This window comes from Taudactylus pleione, unplaced genomic scaffold, assembly GCF_031769625.1.
Source record: "Taudactylus pleione unplaced genomic scaffold, aTauple2 ptg000479l, whole genome shotgun sequence".
Taxonomy (NCBI): Eukaryota; Metazoa; Chordata; class Amphibia; order Anura; family Myobatrachidae; genus Taudactylus; species Taudactylus pleione.
The window spans coordinates 16109234-16128881 of record NW_028284881.1 but is presented as its reverse complement, the minus strand read 5'-3'; the positions used below and the strand labels follow the sequence as shown (position 1 = coordinate 16128881).

The window sequence follows — 19648 nt, the reverse complement described above, 5'->3', positions numbered from 1 at the left end:
GAATGCTCTTACCTCATGCATCAAAACTGTTCAATGAGAGATGGAGTGCATCCGTGTGGTGTGTGGTGAATGAATCGATCAGCCGCTTAAAGCTGGCGTCCCGTTCATCCCTGAATAAGCCGCGAGACCGGAAGTGAGCGGTCGTGCTGTGACGCACTTCCGCGTGTCAGCTTGATCCGCACTTTTAAAGCTGGCATCCAGATCATCCCTGAAAAGAGCCACGAGACAGGAAGTGCGCGATCATGTAGTGACGCACTTCCGCGTGTCAGCTTGACCCGCATGCTGTCAGAGGTAACCTAGGTGAGCGAATACAGTGGCTCAAAAGTGCCATGCATATCGCTGATACAAAACAGCTCTGCCATAACAGTAAAGCTCATTCAAATGACCAAAAATAATGGGATGTCTAAATACGGGAGCCTGATCGCACCATGGCCCTGATTCAGAGCCGTTCGTTAACAGCAGTACGCTTGTTGCGTTCCGATGTTGAGTAACCGCGCATGCGTCGGTGTTACACTGCGCATGTGTGTACGGCAGATTGCGAGTTTTTTTTGTCTCGTTCGTCAAATAGCGAACAGGAAGTGACATGTCAAATGTGATTGACAGAACAGGGCGTTTTTGGGCGTTGACGGGGGTGGAGATGGAAAAACGCAGGCGTGGCGAGGCGTTTTTGGGGCGTACATACATTAACAAATGCGAACGTCAAATGTGTTCGTACCAACTAATACGTCATTGGATGATCCTCTTTCCCTTCAAAATGCTCGCACAGCTTAGGGGCTGGATAACTCGACCACAGTGGCGATGGCCTTCTCGTCCGTCCCGGGACTCCACGATGTAGCATCGATTAATCACGGCTTGTCAGAAACTCAATTAGTGTTGGATTGAAAACCGGCTTGGTATGTGTTTGGAAAGCAGTTTTTTTGGCTAGCACAAAACTGAACGCAGGTGGAAATCAGAGCTGCTAATGTCTGGATTACACAATCAATTAGCGTACATTTGTGGGGGTGTATTTTGGCCGCAATGTGTTCGTTTTTGGACTATTGTAACAATAATGTCATCATGTTTAGGTTTGGTCCCTCATTTTGTGTTTGCAAGGTGATTTTTCGTCCTTAGGTAATGTTTTAAACGTTACTTAACGAGCAGTTTTTTTTCAATGTGTAATTTTGTAGTTTGAACGTTGTTGGCTTGTGTGCCCGGATTAAATGTAACCCATTTTTACAATAATGTCAGAATACAAAGTCGTACATTTGTGGTAAATTTATTGGTATCCCACAAAAAATAAAAAAACATATTTAACTCAAACATTTTTGGCAGTGTTCATTCCACAATATTTATTAATTGTGCAAACATTAATTTTTGGGTAAACGAAAATTCAAAAATTAAAAACAATTCACAAGAAAGGAGAGGGAAGTTTGGGGCAGAAAGGAATATGATGCAAGCACAGAAGGAGTGTGGGAAAAGTAGCCAATGGTGTCACTGTTTTTTTGGCCGTTTGGCTGGGGGAGGGAGGGCGCCAGACCGGGTCCGGGATGTCATCAGGCTGGCCTGTCCAGAGGCAGATGTTGTGGCCTCTGGACTAGGCACAGGGCTAGGCACATTTGGAGGATTGGCTGATGTTGTGCCAGAGGTGGAGGATCCTGATGTTCCGGCAGGAAGGGAGGTCGGCTCCACCATGTGCTGGCGAACGAGCTGCTCCAGGGCAGTGGCGATGCGGATGTTGGCCCTGGTATTTTCCGCCAGGGCCTGACCAATGGTCACGTTGGCCGCAGCATTTTGCTCCAGGGCCTCAGCCACCCGTACCAGACTGGCGTCCATCCTCTGCAGAATCTCCGTATGGAAATCCGATTTAAAATTGAGTTCTGTGAGGAGGGACACTGCCTGCGAGGGGGATTGCCCTGGACTGGCTTCTGCAGGGTGCTCAGCCGGATGTACTGGTTCATCCCCTGCAGAGCCAGCAGAAATTCGGCGGCCAAGGCTCCCCTCTGGAGCAGACTCATCCGCCTGTGTCTCTGTTGGAAAAATGAGAAAAGAGTCACATTAGAATCTACATATTGGCACAATAACATTTCACAGTTGGTGACATCACAACATTTACCTGGGACAACATGAGGAGCCGCAAAGTCTGGCATGTCCGTATCCATGTTGGACACGCCAAACACCTCCACAGGCTGCACACACCCCTGTGCCAGCTCTTCTAAATCAGTCAACTCCAATGACACAGGGGTGGGACCTCCACCTGTCCCCCTTGCATGCCTAGCCCTGTCGGCCATTTTTTGTTTCAGGCGATATTTGAAGTCGCCCCATCTGTGGGTTAAATTGGAAACATTACTTTTTATTTGATTTGGTTTTTGGTTTTAGGGTGGTCAAGTGTTTACTTACCGCCGTTTGACATCCCGGGCTAGACGGACATAATCACCCACCCTATTGACATCCACGGCTACCTCTTCCCACATTCTCCACTTCTGGCTAGCACTTATATTCCTGTCTGCCTGTGGCAGGATGTCCACACATTTCTGAATCAAAACCTCCATCTCCTTTCTTGTGAATTGTGGCTGCCTTTTCTTTTTGGTAGCTTTGCCCGGAATACTGGGCCCAGCAGCCTCTTCCATGTCATCCTCCTCACCTATGTGTGTAATTTTGAAGAATTGTCAACTTCACAACTTGCACAATATTATGTTTCAAAATAATCATTGATTCAAAATGCATGAAATACTTATCGCCTGACTGTTGTCCCTGGTCTGTAGCCATGTGTGAGCTTCAAACAAGAAATACACCAGAATTGTGTTTTTGTCTCGTGACGTATTTATACATGCGTCCTTATTTTGCGGCCGCATCATTGATTGTGCGTTCCTATGATCCCTCCTTAATTTGTGTGGGAAACGAAACACTATTTATGGCTTGGTGCGTCTCGAATCGAGGTGGCGTTTATTGAATGTTGGAGGTTACGTTGGTTGGAGTTGATTGCTGGCTGGTGTAGGAGATTGCGTTTTTCGATTTGTTTTTTTTTGGATTCTTTCTTTTTTGGATTTCCTTTCGTTTATTTTCCCTTTTATTTTTTTTGTTCGTTTCCAGTTTTGGTACGTTTGGGGAAGTCTAACTTTGGGTCAATTTGTCTCTCATTCTGGTGTGGATTTTTCTAATAAGTTTTTCCTGTCATTTCATCTCTCTTAGGTTTTTTTTTGGCTCTGCCCCAAAGACATTTTGTTCCGGATTCTTAGATATTATCTCTTGGTAAGTTCATTTGTTAAACTGCTTTGGAAATGTTCTTGTTTGTCTTTACGCAACTTTGGTTGGCCTTACACATGTAACGTTTGTTTCTGCAAAATCGAACTCTGTGTTGTTTTAATTTTTATTTACGCGGCGTTGTTGTAACTTGTATTTGCAAATTAATTAGCGCATTTTTACTACTTACTATTCTGACTTGTATTTGCGAATTAATTAGCGCATTTTTACTACTTACTATTCTGACTTGTATTTGCGAATTAATTAGCGCATTTGTACTACTTACTATTCTGACTTGTATTTGCGAATTAATTAGCGCATTTTTACTACTTACTATTCTGACTTGTATTTGCGAATTAATTAGCGCATTTTTACTACTTACTATTCTGACTTGTATTTGCGAATTAATTAGCGCATTTTTACTACTTACTATTCTGACTTGTATTTGCGAATTAGCGCATTTTTACTACTTACTCTTCTGACTTGTATTTGCGAATGAATTAGCGCTTTGTGAAATGTTTATTCATCCCTTAAAATTGATTGTGCTTTTTCGGGAGCATTGTTTGCTTACATTTTGCCTCAATTTGACGTAGTGTGCGCAACGTCGTTTTGCGATTTGCCCAAATGTGTGTGTGTCCCCTTTTTTTATTTTCTGGCTTCAATTTTTGAAAATGACATGGCCAGCATAAAATGATGTATATTTTTGTTGTGATTATTTGCAGTTACAACATATCATGACAATACCCCGGCATGTAAGCATCAATGGATGGTATTTTTAAGCTAAGTTAATTTTTAATTTAATGGGTGGTGTAAAAATCCTGACATTCCAATGTTGCCATTTCAGGTTGATATGGGTCGGATTGTTCTGGTCCTGCTCCCGGAAGCCGACCAACCTCTCGTCCCAGGCGTAGGCATCATAGGCGTGCAAGGCCCCAGATATTTCGAACATGTGTCACCCTTTTTGGAATGCCGGATGATGAGGTTTTAAGACGCTACCGTCTTCCTCCAAAAATCATCATAGACACTCTCTCATTAATAGAGAGTGATCTTGAGCGGCAAATTGACAGTCCAACAGCAATTCCACCACTTACGCAATTTATGGCGGTGTTACATTTCTGTGCCTCAGGATCGTTTCAAACAACGGTGGGAATAGTGGCGGGCATCTCACAACCCTCCTTTTCCCAGATCCTGAGGGCAGTGATGGAGGCACTTTTCAAGCACCTCCATCATTTTATTCAAATGCCTTTGGATATAGGTGCCCTTAGTGTGGTTAAGGCCAATTTTTACCAAATAGCTGGCTTCCAACACATCATAGGGGTTGTGGATGGTACTCACATACCACTTCAGCCTCCAGCACGGCTGGAGGCAATATTTAGTAACCGGAAACACTATCACTCCCTCAATGTAATGGTGGTATGTGATGCCTCCCTCCAGATCCTGTCCCTGAATGCAAAATTACCAGGAAGTGCACATGACTCCTTCGTCATCCGGCAATCAGAGATATGGCACAAATTAACCAACCTACAAGCTGGTGATGCGTGGCTTCTGGGTAAGTGGAGACCTTTAGTACATAACAATGTTAAGCTTCATACAGAGTGAGTCTGATGTTGACTATTCTTTTTCACAGGAAATAGTGGTTACCCTTGCACGCCCTGGCTGCTCACTCCTTATGTGGCTCCCTCACCAGGGCCACAAAGTGAGTATAATTCCGCACTTACAGCCACCAGGCAAGTAGTGGAGCGCTGTTTCGGCCTTTTAAAAGGCCGATTCAGATGCCTCCACCGCTCTGGTGGCGAACTCATGTATTTGCCGGATATGGTGTCGAAAATTGTGGTCCTGTGTGGGATATTTCACAACATCGCCATAAGGAGTCGTGTCCCAATGCAGCCAGAGGATGCCTTACCTGAGGATGGCCCCCCCGAGGTTGGTCGGAGGTCAGTATGTGGGGGGGCCATACGCGATGATGTGGTGGCCAGATTTTTTAGGTAATTATTGGAAACAAAACAGTGTTGATACCTAATGTGTTTGGTTTTGTTTGAGAACATCAAATTTTTTGTTAATTATTTTCTCCATCTTCTGTTTTTTCACATAATCTTTGGCACTCCAACGATGACTACTTCCTGCTACCCTTACAAAACCTGTATGTGGACATTTTGGGGATATATTCTGGAACCCTTATTGCAACGCCATATTTGTGGAATCATGTTGGCATGGTCCTTCGTCAACCAGTTCTTGATTTTTTGTTTTGTGATGTGGTTTTTTTGGTATGTGTTGTATTTGAGATTATCACTGTGTGTTTTGTTTGTGAGTGACCACTTTGATTTTTCAGTTATGTTGATAATAAATGTTTTGAGAGTGAAATGTTGTACATTTTTTGTAACGTTACCAGCAAGTGTAACCAGGTTCACACACGTTACATTTGACTAAGGGGTAATCCAGTACTGACGCCAGTTGAGATAAAATGTAATTTTTTTTCAGGGTCCAAACCAACACCAAAGGAAGCCTGTACAATCATTTTGCTTCGTAAGATTGGCCTAAGCAGCTTGCACACCAACTAGGAACCTGTAAAATGTAGAAATATCTAATTGTGACTACACCAAAAAAGGGAAATCAGATTGTTACTGTTAGGTGTTTCTTGTGGCTGTTTGACATAAAAATCCAACACACACTCTTAGTGTAAAAAATTTGAAATCCTTGCAGGAACAGTCTACTTATGTCAGGGTAAACAATATGTGCTTTAGAAAAAATGAATGAGCCAGAACGTAACTTCAAAAATAACAATTTATTAACATAATGGGCCAAAAATAAAAAACTACTCCCTAAGGAGGACCGACATACGGTCAAAGACCACCAGCCCCCCGATGATATTGGTGTGCATCTGGGCCACACAGGCGGATAAATCGGCCCGACGCATCTGTTCCTCTGTGGGTGAGAAAAGTGTGGGGATTAATACAACAATAGTGAAACCACATTAAACAAAAAACCAAAACCAAACTCCACAAAAAACATTAAAAAAAACCAGCATTAAAACTCATCAAACTAAAATGGTGTAGGGCAAAAATACAAGGCCTATGTACAAATTCCGACAGGTGTGCTATGTGTATGTTGAAAACAGCAGTAACAGGTAAAGGCAATCGCCAAAAACCCCAAAAGTTTAGCAAAAAAACCCAAAAAAAGGAAACACCCATGATTACATACAAACAGTTTGTGACGATAAAAAACCGCAAAGAAAAACATACCGGAAGACCCAACGCCAGCTACGGAAGGCCCTCCATCGTCCTCCTCGGAGGTGGGTCCATTCCCCAAAGATCGGGGCGGGGTAATGACCGACTCCGGGGAGGGGGTCATTCTAAGAGGGGTGGTTGGAGGAGAGGGGGAATTGGGACGGAGGGGAAGGAGGCCCGAAAAATCAGGCTGAGGGTCTATGAAGGCTGGGGAGGAGTGGGGAATAGGGGAAGGAGTGGAGTTGGAGTGTTGGCTGGGGGTTGGGGAGAGTGGCCGTGATCGTCGTCTGGCCAGACGCTGACGGCGTAGTCTTCGATGGGCCCCTAAAAGATGTGAAACAAATTGTGGTTAGTTTCAACACAAATCCGCGCCCAAAAACAATTTCAAATGCACACCAAAAAAAATAAAAAAACATATATGAGGAGAATGAATAAATATGAAATACAGGGAAAACATGGCCATGCAGATATGAGGAGAATGAATAAATATGAAATACAGGGAAAAAATGGCCATGCAGATAAGAGGAGAATGAATAAATATGAAATACAGGGAAAACATGGCCATGCAGATATGAGGAGAATGAATAAATATGAAATACAGGGAAAACATGGCCATGCAGATATGAGGAGAATGAATAAATATGAAATACAGGGAAAACATGGCCATGCAGATATGAGGAGAATGAATAAATATGAAATACTGGGAAAACATGGCCATGCAGATATGAGGAGAATGAATAAATATGAAATACAGGGAAAACATGGCCATGCAGATATGAGGAGAATGAATAAATATGAAATACAGGGAAAACATGGCCATGCAGATATGAGGAGAATGAATAAATATGAAATACAGGGAAAACATGGCCATGCAGATATGAGGAGAATGAATAAATATGAAATACAGGGATAACATGCACACGCAGTTAGGGCCACAAAGACAAACATGAAAACCACAATCCATTAAACTTACTTTCAGCGATCTGCATGCGAAAGCATGCCAGCAAGTGGGGCGTCCGCCGTTGCAGGTCCGACCACCTGCGCTCCAGCTGCCCGATATGGCGGCGTGAGCCGAAGGAGCGCAGGCGGGCCCGAACCTCCGCATATGCGGAACGCTTCTCGCGGTTGGTGATGGGTGGAGGCTGGCTGGTGATCCGCCTATCCATCACCTCCGTAAGCACCAGCAGCTCGCGCCTGGTGAATGCGGAGGCTCTCATGATGGCAATGGAGTTTTTCATAAAAATAATTTTTGATAAAGTGCACCCAAATTTTATGATTGGATAATGTATTTAGGAAATTAACAGGAGCAATTCTATTGGTTAGTGTATGAGTCATGTGTTCGACAGGGCCAGAAATCTGTTGAGAATTATGATAGGCTTGATGCAGTGACATGCGTAAGCAAATTTACATAAAGAATTGAACTCCAGGAAATATGCGGGTAGAAAAACAAATAGAACAATTATTTAATAGGGGCTAACATGTATTTGGACAATTAAAAGCGAATGTTTAAGCCGTACGTATTCTGCGGGTAAACACAAACACGGACATAAATAAAGTTTATTGCATTGTGTAAAAAAAAACAAAAACAAACCAATTAAGCTAATTGATATATTGATTGGCATGTTACGATTGAGGGAGGTAGGCAGAATAAACGAGCAGTTTATCGAAATCTGACAGTCCAACTTCCGGGTAGTACTAGTGCGTGCGTTCCCTTCAAACCACTTCGGGGATGTATGCTCGCTATTTGGCACGCTCGTTAGTTAGAGGAGGGGTCGCCTGAGTTTGGGGAGGATGTTTGGCTGCGAGCGAAAATACGAGCGTGTGCCTGAATTTAAATATTTTTTTACGTACGCCGAACGTACGAACGGTCACTTGCGTCCGGGTCTGAATGAGGGCCCATGTCAGTATGCCTGTACAGAACCTTAATGACACAATAACTACATATATATACTTATGACGTACATATATAAAAACTATATGACATACATGTATAAATGATTGTATATAATACATTTTAGTACCAAATAATTTGATACCACAGTGTTATTTAGCTATATGGCTTAACTCACATATTTTAAAATCCATCATCCATGAATATCCCAAACAAACAATCGGCACTCGGAGGCTCCAATGAGTATAAACACGTGTATTGATAACAGCAACGTTTCAGGGTATAACCCCCTTTGTCAAGCCAATACAGATCATATATATATGTATATATATATACATACATACATACACACATACCATGTTTTATAATTTAGGAATTTCGTTTCCCCCATGAGCACCACCCCCTACAAATTCCCCAGGTATTTTTATTGTGTCACTCAGATGCCATGGTAATTAATTATTTTAGATTAATATTAACTCCTCTAATTCATACATCATACAGGCACCACTCTTACTGACCCTCCTTCCCAAATCCCATGTACAGTACCATGTGTATTAAAGAAATACATTTGTTTTACTAGTAGCTAAATTAAACTATGCTATTTTTACAGTGGCTGGCATACATAAGAGAGAAGAGTATAATAATTTTGAACAAGGCTTGGACAGCTGGCACAAACCTGCGCCTACTTACTACGTGACTTATCCACAAATCCATACCTGGCTCACAGCCACAAGTCTTCTGTGACTTCCTTTGTGATGATTCAGAGAAACAGGCAGGATTAGAGACGCTGTTTATGTCTGCTCTAATAATTTGTTCAAAAAAAGTGTAAAGCACAGTGTACCTCTTCCTTTACTTTATTTACTGGTATATTCTGTAGAGGCCTAATCATACCCACACACTATTGAAGCCATTATTACGGAGCATACTCATAAATCTCCCTTAAAAAGCTGTGAAGTTACTTACCAAATACTTTATCTTGATTCTATCAGAGAAAGAGAAGGTAAATGGTCTAACAATGGAAGACTCCATACTTGCTTATTCTCCAAGTATGTTCGAGAGACCCCTGAGTTTCATGGAGTTCTTCCACACACCCGGTAGTGTCCCGGATCCTGCCCACTTCACTGGGGAAATGGGTGGTCTGGGTTCTTGATAAGGCAAGTTGCTATGCCATGCCCCTCTGTCTCCCCCACTTCTATCTTCCTTCGGGATCTCCCAGATGAGAAAATTGAAATGTAGACAAGTATATGGAGACCTCTACCCTATAATGTCAGGTGGTGTATGAAATATCAATGGCTTATAAGTAGGATTACTATACTTATATGCTTCTTTAAAAAAAAAGTGCTTTGACATACTGTAGCGCAGTAATCTACTACACACAAATTATAAAGTAATCTCAAGTCATGGGGTGCATTCTGTTATCCATATACGATGCTCTTTAATACATTGAATCATTGCCTTTGTAACATTGCATGCAGTCACCACAGCTGTATATGGTGGTTAATAACCCAAATTGTTTTCATTCCTTGCTATTTGCAACACTTCATATTATTCCAGTCAGAAGACAAATGCAAGTGAACACCTAATTAATGTTGATTAATGGCAGGTTATTATTAGCAATAGATTTTTCTAAAGTCTGCTGACTATAATTTATAGCACAATTGAATGAACACTGTGTTACATTATGACTATAAATGAAATTATAATTTTGGCCCGAAATGAATGCAGACTCAAACAACAGAACAGATAGTATCGCTTCCAGTCACTGCCGTCATCTTGTCCTCAGTGCCAAAGGGTATTACCAGTGTTACAATGCCAACACTGGGCTTAAGTATAATAGAATAACACAATTCTTACCTCTATAGCCACGCTGATGTCAGGGGAACATAGTTCCCAACTACGGAGACCACCCAGAACCCTCAGGAAGGCGTTGGGACGTATTCTGACAAACTGCTTCTCTACTAAGCTTTCAAGCTTTTGCAGGATCTTGTGGATCTTCTGGTTATTCTTCATAACAGGGGGGATCCTAGATAGCAACACTGCAAACCTGCAATTGTAGAGTAAAACTAAAAAGTAACTCTATTGTAAATTATAGTACTGTATGCTGCTTGTCATATATCATAACTTAGAGTGAGAAATGTCATAGTAATGAGTCCTGTTTAGAGATATACATGACAATAATCAATAAAATCTCTATAAAAAACATAAAAACAATTAAACATATTAAACTTTCTGGAAGAAAGTAATTGTTTACACTAGCTTCAATCCTCACCAATTATTGGTGTCTGTGTAAACCTTGTCTTCCTTTACATGGTGGTAAGCTTTTCGCATTTTCTCCAGATCTTGACGGAAGTTAGTAATGGTGCCCAAAGATCGATATTTCTGAGTGTTGAATTCTTCACGTCGCCTAATAGAGAATTGAATGGTATTCACAATAAACATGCAGTATGTTAGATAAAAAAAAGACACTGGGTTTAATCATGCTAGGAGTACAAGAATACAGCCAGGTAGATATATTTGTATAACAGGTAATTAAGTAAAGACAAAGGGGCTTATTCAGCAGTACACGCAAGTGCACTGCTGATCGCAGATTCTCGATTATCGGGAATCTGTGCTTGTGCAGGACCCATTCTGTGAGTGTGCTGAATGGGTCTTGCATAGTCGCAGGTGCGAGGGCAGGGTCGACAGGTGTTCCAGAAAATGGGGGCGTGTCCGCACCATTTTCCAGGAGTGGTAAGGCCAGGGACTGTGTCGACCGATGCAGTGTTCTGGCCTCACAAACCGGCCAGCCTGAGTAAGCTGAGGCTTACTCAGCTGGCCGGCGCCGTCCACCATCGCGACCATCAACTACTGATGATCGCGATGGTGATCCCAGCCTGCGACCTCCCTCGCAGTGCTGGGATCGCAAATGCAGCAGGGGGTGTCATACACCTCCTACTGCATTTGCATAATAGCAAGGCCGGAATTGCAGCCTGCAATTGCGATCCTTGCTGAATCACCCCCAAAATGTAGTTACAATAACTAAGTGAGGCAAATAGTAATAAAATGTTGAGTGTTGCAGATCTACTTGTTAACAGAGAAGAAACAAGTTAATTGGTGAGCGTCTACCACAGTCTTGTACAGTACTAGAAGATCACGTAACATAGGCCTACTGTGCTTTGTGAGGTATTTTATACTTGCCTCTCCAGAGCCTCCACCTTATCATGTAAGTATACATCTGCTTCATCCGCCACCTCAAAGAACCTCTCCCTCATCTCAGAACAAATGTTCAGTTTCTTTTTAATGAAGAGACTTGTAGGGGACAAAACTGATGCAGGGGAACTGTGATGATAAAATAACAGCTTTCACACAACATGGAAGAAGGGCTGAAATTAGTGGAAGATATGTTATGCATTACACAGTTGTATAAATAATGGCGGTTCATATTCACTTTCTACCTTCAAGCATCATCAGATCATAAAAAATCTGTCAATATATGTAATGTACAGTTATATCACCTACCAACTTTACACAGACATCAAGCCGCAAAGTTATTGCAGAAAAACATGGTTACTTCTATGTCTCAGCCATTTTTGCATGAATCATTCTTGCTGACAAGTTTCAGGCAGCTGCTTGGATGTGACCACGGTGAACTACTGTAGTCGGTGAATGATGATGTACTGTTATATTTACCACAGCAGGGAGCCAAAACTATTTTAAAAGTATGTAAATATTCAGATAAGTTAGATTTGATGTGTATAATATCAGTGACTGATCTTGGTCAATTACAGTATTAAGAGAAAATAAGATTTCATTTGTGAACCATTGTGTGAGCCTACAAATAAATAATAGTGCAGGATGGTGTAAATATGATTGGTCTAAAGTCTTGGCTATAGCACTGGGCTGGGCATATTTTATGGACTCTGGGCCTGATGCAGAGGTGGACGCTAATGTGATGGCAGCTGCCATTTTGTATGCAGCGCAGGTGTGAAAATATGCTAATGGTTGCTAAGATCACCCAAGCACTGCTGCCTTCTCATCAGTGTACGACATCGCTTACCTGCTTAAATATTGGTAACATCGACGCACCTCGAGAGGCCATCTTGACCTTGCGGAAGGTCTGACCAGCTGCAAACAGTGCAGCTCTCCTCGCACGCTGAGATCTCTCATACTGCGAATGGCTAATTTATGCACGCCCATGAAACGGAGTTCATACGGTCAGACACGCCTGCGTTTTTCTGACCAATCCCTCACACCACCCCAAAGCACTAACTACCTGTCACCTACTTAATCTCGGAATCAGGCCCTCTGATCACTGTAAAATAATATTAGACTCAGCAGGTTTTTAAAATGCTAGAGAGCCGACAACTATACTCCCTGCAAACCACTGGCGGATTTTACCAGTAAACTCCACCATCCGCAGGGACTGCCTAGCAGTGGTAGTGGCTTCTCATTCGAAGCACTCCCTGCTGATCACAGCCAGACAGGGCAGTCCCAGGGTGAGGTGTTTTCTCCCCCTAGGACTGCCAGAGAGCCCTTCCTATGGGAAGTCACTCCTGTGCTATTACTATAGCCCAATCTGGCTTCTAAGGGCTTCAACTCATGCAGCCCCTATAAGCGAGCCGGTCTGCTGGCAGCTCCAGGCTTAAGCCACGCCCCTTCTGTTAGGCTCCACTTCTTGCAGCTGCTGCCTTAAGCTCCACCCTCTGGGGACATCAGCTGTCAATCACGGACATAGCAGGGAGGAGAGGGCTGCATAGTCTGCAGTCTATGATGTGCAGACCCCCCGGCAGACAGGTAAGGAGCCGCCGCTGCTGCAAACTGTTACTTTTTCTTTTCACGGTTACATTCTTCTAATTAGAATACATATAGACATTAATCTTGATAAAAGAATACTTAATATTTGTACTTATTCAAGGTTCGAGGCAGTTATACTTTACTTTCTTTTTATTAAGGAATATTGAGGAATCAGATATTAAAACTGATCTCCTCTACTTTCATTGCTATTAAATCCAATTCTGGTTCTAATAGCAATGAACACAGCCGTTAGTATTCAATCAAAATCAGCACAGATCGAGATTGGTATGATTTATTCAAATCCCGAACGGTGATTAAGGTAAGTAACCCTAATCTTTACCCCCCCCTAACCCTCCCTTAGGGGTGCCTAACACTAAACCCCCCCCCAGTGCCTTACCCTTATCCCCCCTCTAAGTGCCTAAACCTAACCCCCCCTTCCCCGCTGCCTAAACCTAAGTCTCCCGGGGGGGGGGTGCCTAACCCTAACCTCCGCCCGTGGGTGCCTAACCCTAACCCCCCTTTGTCTAGCCTGAACCTAACCATCCCAGGGGGGGGTGCCTAACCCTAAGTCCCCCCAGGAGCCCCTAACCTAACCCTCCTCCCCCGCGGCTGTCCGCGCCCAGCTTACCTTCGATCGGGATGCCGGGCATCGGGCTCCTGGAGTAGGTAAAATGACAGGCATCGGGATTTCGACGCCTGTCATTTAACCCTTGCCGGGATTAGACAGTTAGGGAACCGACGGTCGGGATTCCGTCCGTCGGCTTCCCGATTGCTTCCCCACAGATCTACAGTATTAATGGTCCTTTGCATGTTACTGTAACTCTCTCTCTCATGGAGACACCTGGTCCTCCCCTTCAGTAGGAAGCTCCCGTGGCATCACTGAGTGCACTTTATAATGCAGTGGTGCCCCAGAATTTTCTACATTACTGGAACAGTGGGTACTAAATCTTGGCCCCCATACTGGTCCCCCTAAATAACTGACAGCGGGCATTTAGCGATGGCAGATTCACAGTACTGGGCAGCATCTACAAAATAACTGATTTAAGCTTCATATACAGTATTTCAGAGTATTATAGCAAATTATGACTTTCTAAATGTTAACTTGCAGGAATACATTAATAAAACCTATTGCATGCAGAAATATCAAAATGTATACACATTATACTGCAACACTTATAAACAAGGCTTCTACAGGTTGAGTCTCCGATATCCAAAATGCTTTTGGAATATTTGCATATCATAATTAAATATCTTGGGAATGGGACCCAAGCATGCATGTATGTGTTATATACACCTTATACACACAGCCTGCAGGTAATTTTATACAATATTTTCAATAATTTTGTGGCTCAAACAAACTTTGTGTACATACATAAAATTCAGTTATGTTTCAAATACACCCTATACACACAGCCTGAAGGTAATTTTATACAATATTTGTAATAATTTGTGCCTTAGACAAAGTTTGTATACATTGAACCATCAAAAATCAAAGGTTTAATTTTTTCAGTCAAGCCAAAAAAATTCCGTATTTCGGAATATTTGGATATGGGAGATTGTATTATGGTTTTAATTCGCTGGCAGGAACACATATCCTGTGACACACTGTACAATGTTGATTAAATCTTAAAACTAACCTTTTTGGTCTCTGTGTGATGCTTTTGTTACTCCCTCGATCCTCGTTAATTAATGGTTCTCTAATCTGAGCTTGAGATGAGTCACTGTAAGGCAAAAAATTTAATTTAGACTGTACATAAAAGATCTCTTCACTTTTATAATTACTTTATAATAACAGTCCTGATGATCTTTAACAAAATTATAGGTGAAAAAAAACAAAACATGATCTTTATTACATCAAAACAATTAATATTTGAAATGGTCATTATTGGTCATGATCTCTTATACAGTATGTAGTGAATATAAGAGTTTATTTTTTTTCATTGGATATGTCATTCGTTTCTGTTTTTGTGCAAATGCAACCGTTTTACAGTAACAATTCCAGAATATGCATGTGATGTGAAAATGGCAGTATCTGTGGTGCTTATTTCAATGGGCTCATTTTTCCCCCTAGTTGGCGTACTCCATATGGGAAAGTGCATTTCCATGTGGATTTCACTGATGCAATAAGACAGTCAAACACACAAAAATACAGTACATAGAACATAAATGAGGCAAAAGTTAAAGAGAGTGGCAGGCATGGTTCTCAAGTGAGTAGAATGGTCTTTGACATAAATTTTCATACTACACAAGACACTATTGCATTTAGGTTCGCAATGCCGCAAAAGGAGGTGTAGATTTATTTATTTTCTGAGGGCAGTTCCTAAAAATGGAATAGGACATATGTGTGACATGGGAAAATAAGTGCATTTGTGCAAAATAATAATCCATGTTTCGCACTTTTGTGAATTACCAGTTTTAAAGATTCTGACAAGCCAGCACTTCAGTGTTTTCACTTTATGATAAATGTTCTTTAATATTGGAATCAATCAATTATTATGGGCCTGATTCAGCAAGGGTCACAATTGAGCTGCACGCAGCAATAATGTAAATGCAGCAGGAGGTGTATGACACCCCCTGCTGCATTTGCGATCCTAGCACTGCAACGGAAGTTGCAGGCTGGGATCACCATCGCGACCATTGGTGGTCGATGGTCACAATGGTGGACAGCGCCGGGCCTCTGGCCAGTTGAGTGAGCCTCAGCTTACTCAGACTGGCCGGCTTGCGAGCCCAGGATACACAGTGAAGAAAAACTGTAAGGTAATGCTGAGGGGGTGTTGCTACTAGAGATGTGCGAGGACCTATGTGTTTTGGTTTTAAAAAAAACACCCTCAAATGTTATGGTTTTGGTAATACCACTCTCAAGTGTTTTGGTTCGGATTAGAGATGTGCAGCTTGGTTCTCCATAAATCTGAATCGACCCGAATTTTGTAAATCCGGGTCGCGGTTCTGATATTTTTGCGGTTCGGAAATCGGATTTTAAATCCGGATTTCGGGTTTTGGATTGCATAAATTACATGATTTTAGCTGTTTTTAAAACTTTTTATCTATTTTTTATGTAAAAAATCCAGATCCAAAACCAAAACCAAAACACTTGAGGGTGGTTTGCAAAACCAAATCCAGATCCAAAACCTTGAAGGAGATACAAGATCCAAAACCAAAACCAAAACACGGGGGTCGGCGCACATCCCTAGTTCAGATTAGTTTTTGGTTTTGGATTTCTTTAAAAATGTATAAAAAACAGCTAAAATCATGTAACTGACCTGTTTTTGTTCCTATAGTATTATTAACATCAATAATATTAATATCCAGTCAATTTTGACAAAGTTTGGCACCTGAAATCACGAGGGATGGATTTACAGTAAATGTAGACATGAGCGGGTCCGGTTCTCTGAGAACCGGACCCAGCCGAACTTCCAGATCCGAGGCGAGAACCGAGCTAGGCTCGAGTTCTCTCACCTGACTCGGATCTGAAAACGAGGCAAAACGCGTCATCCTCCCGCTGTTGGATTCTCGCGGGTTTTGGATTATATAAAGGTCCCCGCGATCTACACCATTTTCACTCCGGCTGTGGAGAGAGAAGCTAGCAGACGTAGTCAGTCACTGTCAGTCACTCAGTGTGTGTGTCCAGTTGGGGTCTTGGCCTGAAGGCTGCTGCTGTGCTGTCCATAAAGGGCCTTAGGGCCTGATTCAGAGCCACTCGCTGTTTGCGAGTGCTCGCTCTGAATCAGGGTGCGTTTTTTTTGGCCTCCAGGCCACTCGCTAAGCTGTGGGTGACCACCCACAGCTTTTGCGAGCGGCCAGGCGATGGTCGTGATTATCTTTGATTATCATGACCATCGGGTTTGCGAGGAGACCCTGTGGTAGGGTCTCAGCTCTCGCAAGCCCGAGTGGACTTCCTGCTCTAATAGAGCAGGAAGTCCACTACTGAATCACGAGTGATGTCAGTAGGGCCGCCCACAAATGCCAGGTGTTCCTAAGAGAACGCCTGCATTTGTGCAGTCACCTCCCTACCCACCTACAAAATGGGGCGTGCTGTCAATCAACATCGACAGCTGCGCCATCTTGTAGCAAGACCCATTGCGAAGGAGCTACTGTCGCAGTACAGGTCTCGTGCATGCGCACGCCGGAGGTGGCCCATGCACAGTCGGGGACCATCGACCCGCTTGCGAGCGCTGTGTGCTTGCGAGCGGGTCTGAATCAGGCCCTTAGGCTGCAGTATATAAAGGGGCACTTCCTTCAGTGGGTGCTGCAGCTGCTGTGTCACTTGTCCTGTCAATTAACTGTGGCTGCTGCTGTGTTTTTCTCCTGTCTATATAGGGCTGCAGTCCATAAAGGGGTGCTGTGTTGTCCAGGGAGGTGCTCTGTCAATTAGGGGTGCTCTTCCCCAGTGTAAAAAAAATAAAAGTACTTTTTTTTGTGTGTGTGTGTTAGCAACTTAGCTGCACTATTATTATTCGGTGACACTGCCAGTTTATCATCCACATATTTGTGACTCTGCAGGTGGTCTGTCCACACTCGTCAGGGGTGCTTTGTTGTCCATAAAAAAAGGGGTGCTGTCTATGTTGTTCATCAAGGGGCTGCTGCCTCATTCAGGGGTGCTCTTCCCCAGTGTAAAAAAAAATATTGTTCGGTGACACTGCCGGTCAGACCGCAGTGCAAGTTTGTTGATATGGAGGACAATCAAATGAGAAGAGAGCAGGAACCACATACCAGTCTTGCAGCTGCTGCCAGCAGTCATGATGACAATGCAAGGCCATCAACGTCATCTACAAAGGCCGATGCCCAAGTACTTAAGTCATAATCAAACAAGCAATGTTTTACAATGTTATAGAAAAAAAATTAAAAGCTAAGTTACAGTAGCTACAGAGAAACAAAAAATTGCCAATATGCTATTTACTACCCAAAGTGGCAAGGAAAGGATAAGGCCTTGGCCTTTATTTATGACTGGTGGTTCTGCATCTCATGATTATGTAAGCCCTTCAAAAATATTAAAATCGCTAAAGCATAGGAACCAAATGTGTGCTCAGAAAAGTCATAGATACCCGACGAGAGTCCAAGTGTGTCTGCGGTTGCCATGTGTGAGCCTGACCTTTCTAATACTGTACTTGAAGAGGATCCTCCTCCCACAATTTGTGTGCCCTCTGCAAATGTGAGGATGAGCAGCACAAGTCAACATGCTGACGTAGAAATCGAGAATGCTTCTGTGGAATTGCACCAGGAGGATGAGGAGGATATATCTGTAGTTGGCACTAACAAGGATGATGAGGATGTTGATGATGAGGATGTTGATGCTGAGGATGTTGTCTGTTTAAATCAGACAGTTGTTGCCCATGGTATGAAAAAGCCCATTGTCATGCAAGGGGCAAAAGACAAACAAATCCAGTTCTAATGTGTGGAATTATTGTCAAGTTAGTTGTCAAGCCATCTGTAATGTTTGCCAAGCAAGAGTGAGTAGAGGTAAGAACCTTAACCATCTAGGCACCTCCTCCCTGTTATGTCACTTGCAGCGCATTCAATTTCCAAAGTGTTTGCAAAAATGTAGAAACTTTGGCTAAAAACGTAACAATCAATCCAGCGTCACCTAGCTACTCCCTTCTCTCTGTTAGATCCAATCGCCTGCAAACTCCACCACCAATACCTGCATCATCAAAATCCTCAATCATGTTCGTAAGTAGTCCTGCTGCATCCAATTTCATAAGCATTACTGACTCCTCTCCTATCCGTGATTCCTCAGCAGGATCCTTGAGTGCTACGTCTGTTGCTGCTGATGCTGCTGCTGGGGGTGGATCTTCATCCCAGAAATGGACCAAGAAGACTACTACTAGTAGTAATTTAAAAAAACTATTGACTATTAAACAATCCTTTGATAGAGGACGTAAGTAGAACAGCTGTCACCCAGTTGCACAGCGGATCACCGACGCCATGACGGCTGTGCTAGTATTAGATGGTGATATAATAGAAAATCAGGATGATAGTGTGGAGGAAGTGCAAAAGGGAGGATGAGGGGAAAATGTGTGTCCTAAATGACGCGGATGTTGATGATGAGCACGTTGTTTGCGTAAATCAGCCACCAGTGGCAGCAGTTCTTGCTCGTGATAAAAAGAAAGCCAGAAAAGCCAAGTCTTGGGTGTGGAATTATTTTAATCTAAATTCTGACAACAGTTGTGAAGGCATCTGTTCCATTTGTAAAGTAAAGTTAGCAGAGGAAGGGACGTTAACCATCTAGGCACCTCCTCCCTGTTACGTCATTTACAGCGAGTTCATGCAATTTAATAAAATTATAATAATTTGTAAATTAATAACAAGCAGTCCAGTATTAGCTACCAGCAGTTTGGATCAGCACATGTAATCTCCACCACCAACACCTTCATCATCAACCTCCTCCTTAATGATTGGAGGTAGTCCTTCCAAAAAATGTTTTGTGAGGGCCCAAACAAACCAAGGACTTCAGCCACAAAAGTGTCAGTCCTTAAAAAGTGCTTAGTTTGTTAAACTGCGCATGTCCTTTTTAATATCCCACATAAGAGTGGGTGGGAGGGAC

The 19648-nt window shown here is 42.8% G+C and overlaps 1 protein-coding gene across 2 annotated transcripts in view; it reads right to left on the bottom strand.

The window, feature by feature from the left end:
• CCDC60 (coiled-coil domain containing 60) overlaps positions 1–19648 on the bottom strand; it is a 323719-nt gene that overhangs the window by 25801 nt on the left and 278270 nt on the right. For both annotated transcript variants that reach the window (XM_088449110.1, XM_088449111.1), the window contains 4 exons: positions 14745–14828; positions 11512–11652; positions 10604–10738; positions 10189–10378 (listed from right to left, as the gene is read on the bottom strand). In XM_088449110.1, the coding sequence (XP_088305236.1) occupies positions 10189–10378; positions 10604–10738; positions 11512–11652; positions 14745–14828 (550 nt within the window). The remainder of the gene's footprint in view (positions 1–10188; positions 10379–10603; positions 10739–11511; positions 11653–14744; positions 14829–19648) is intronic.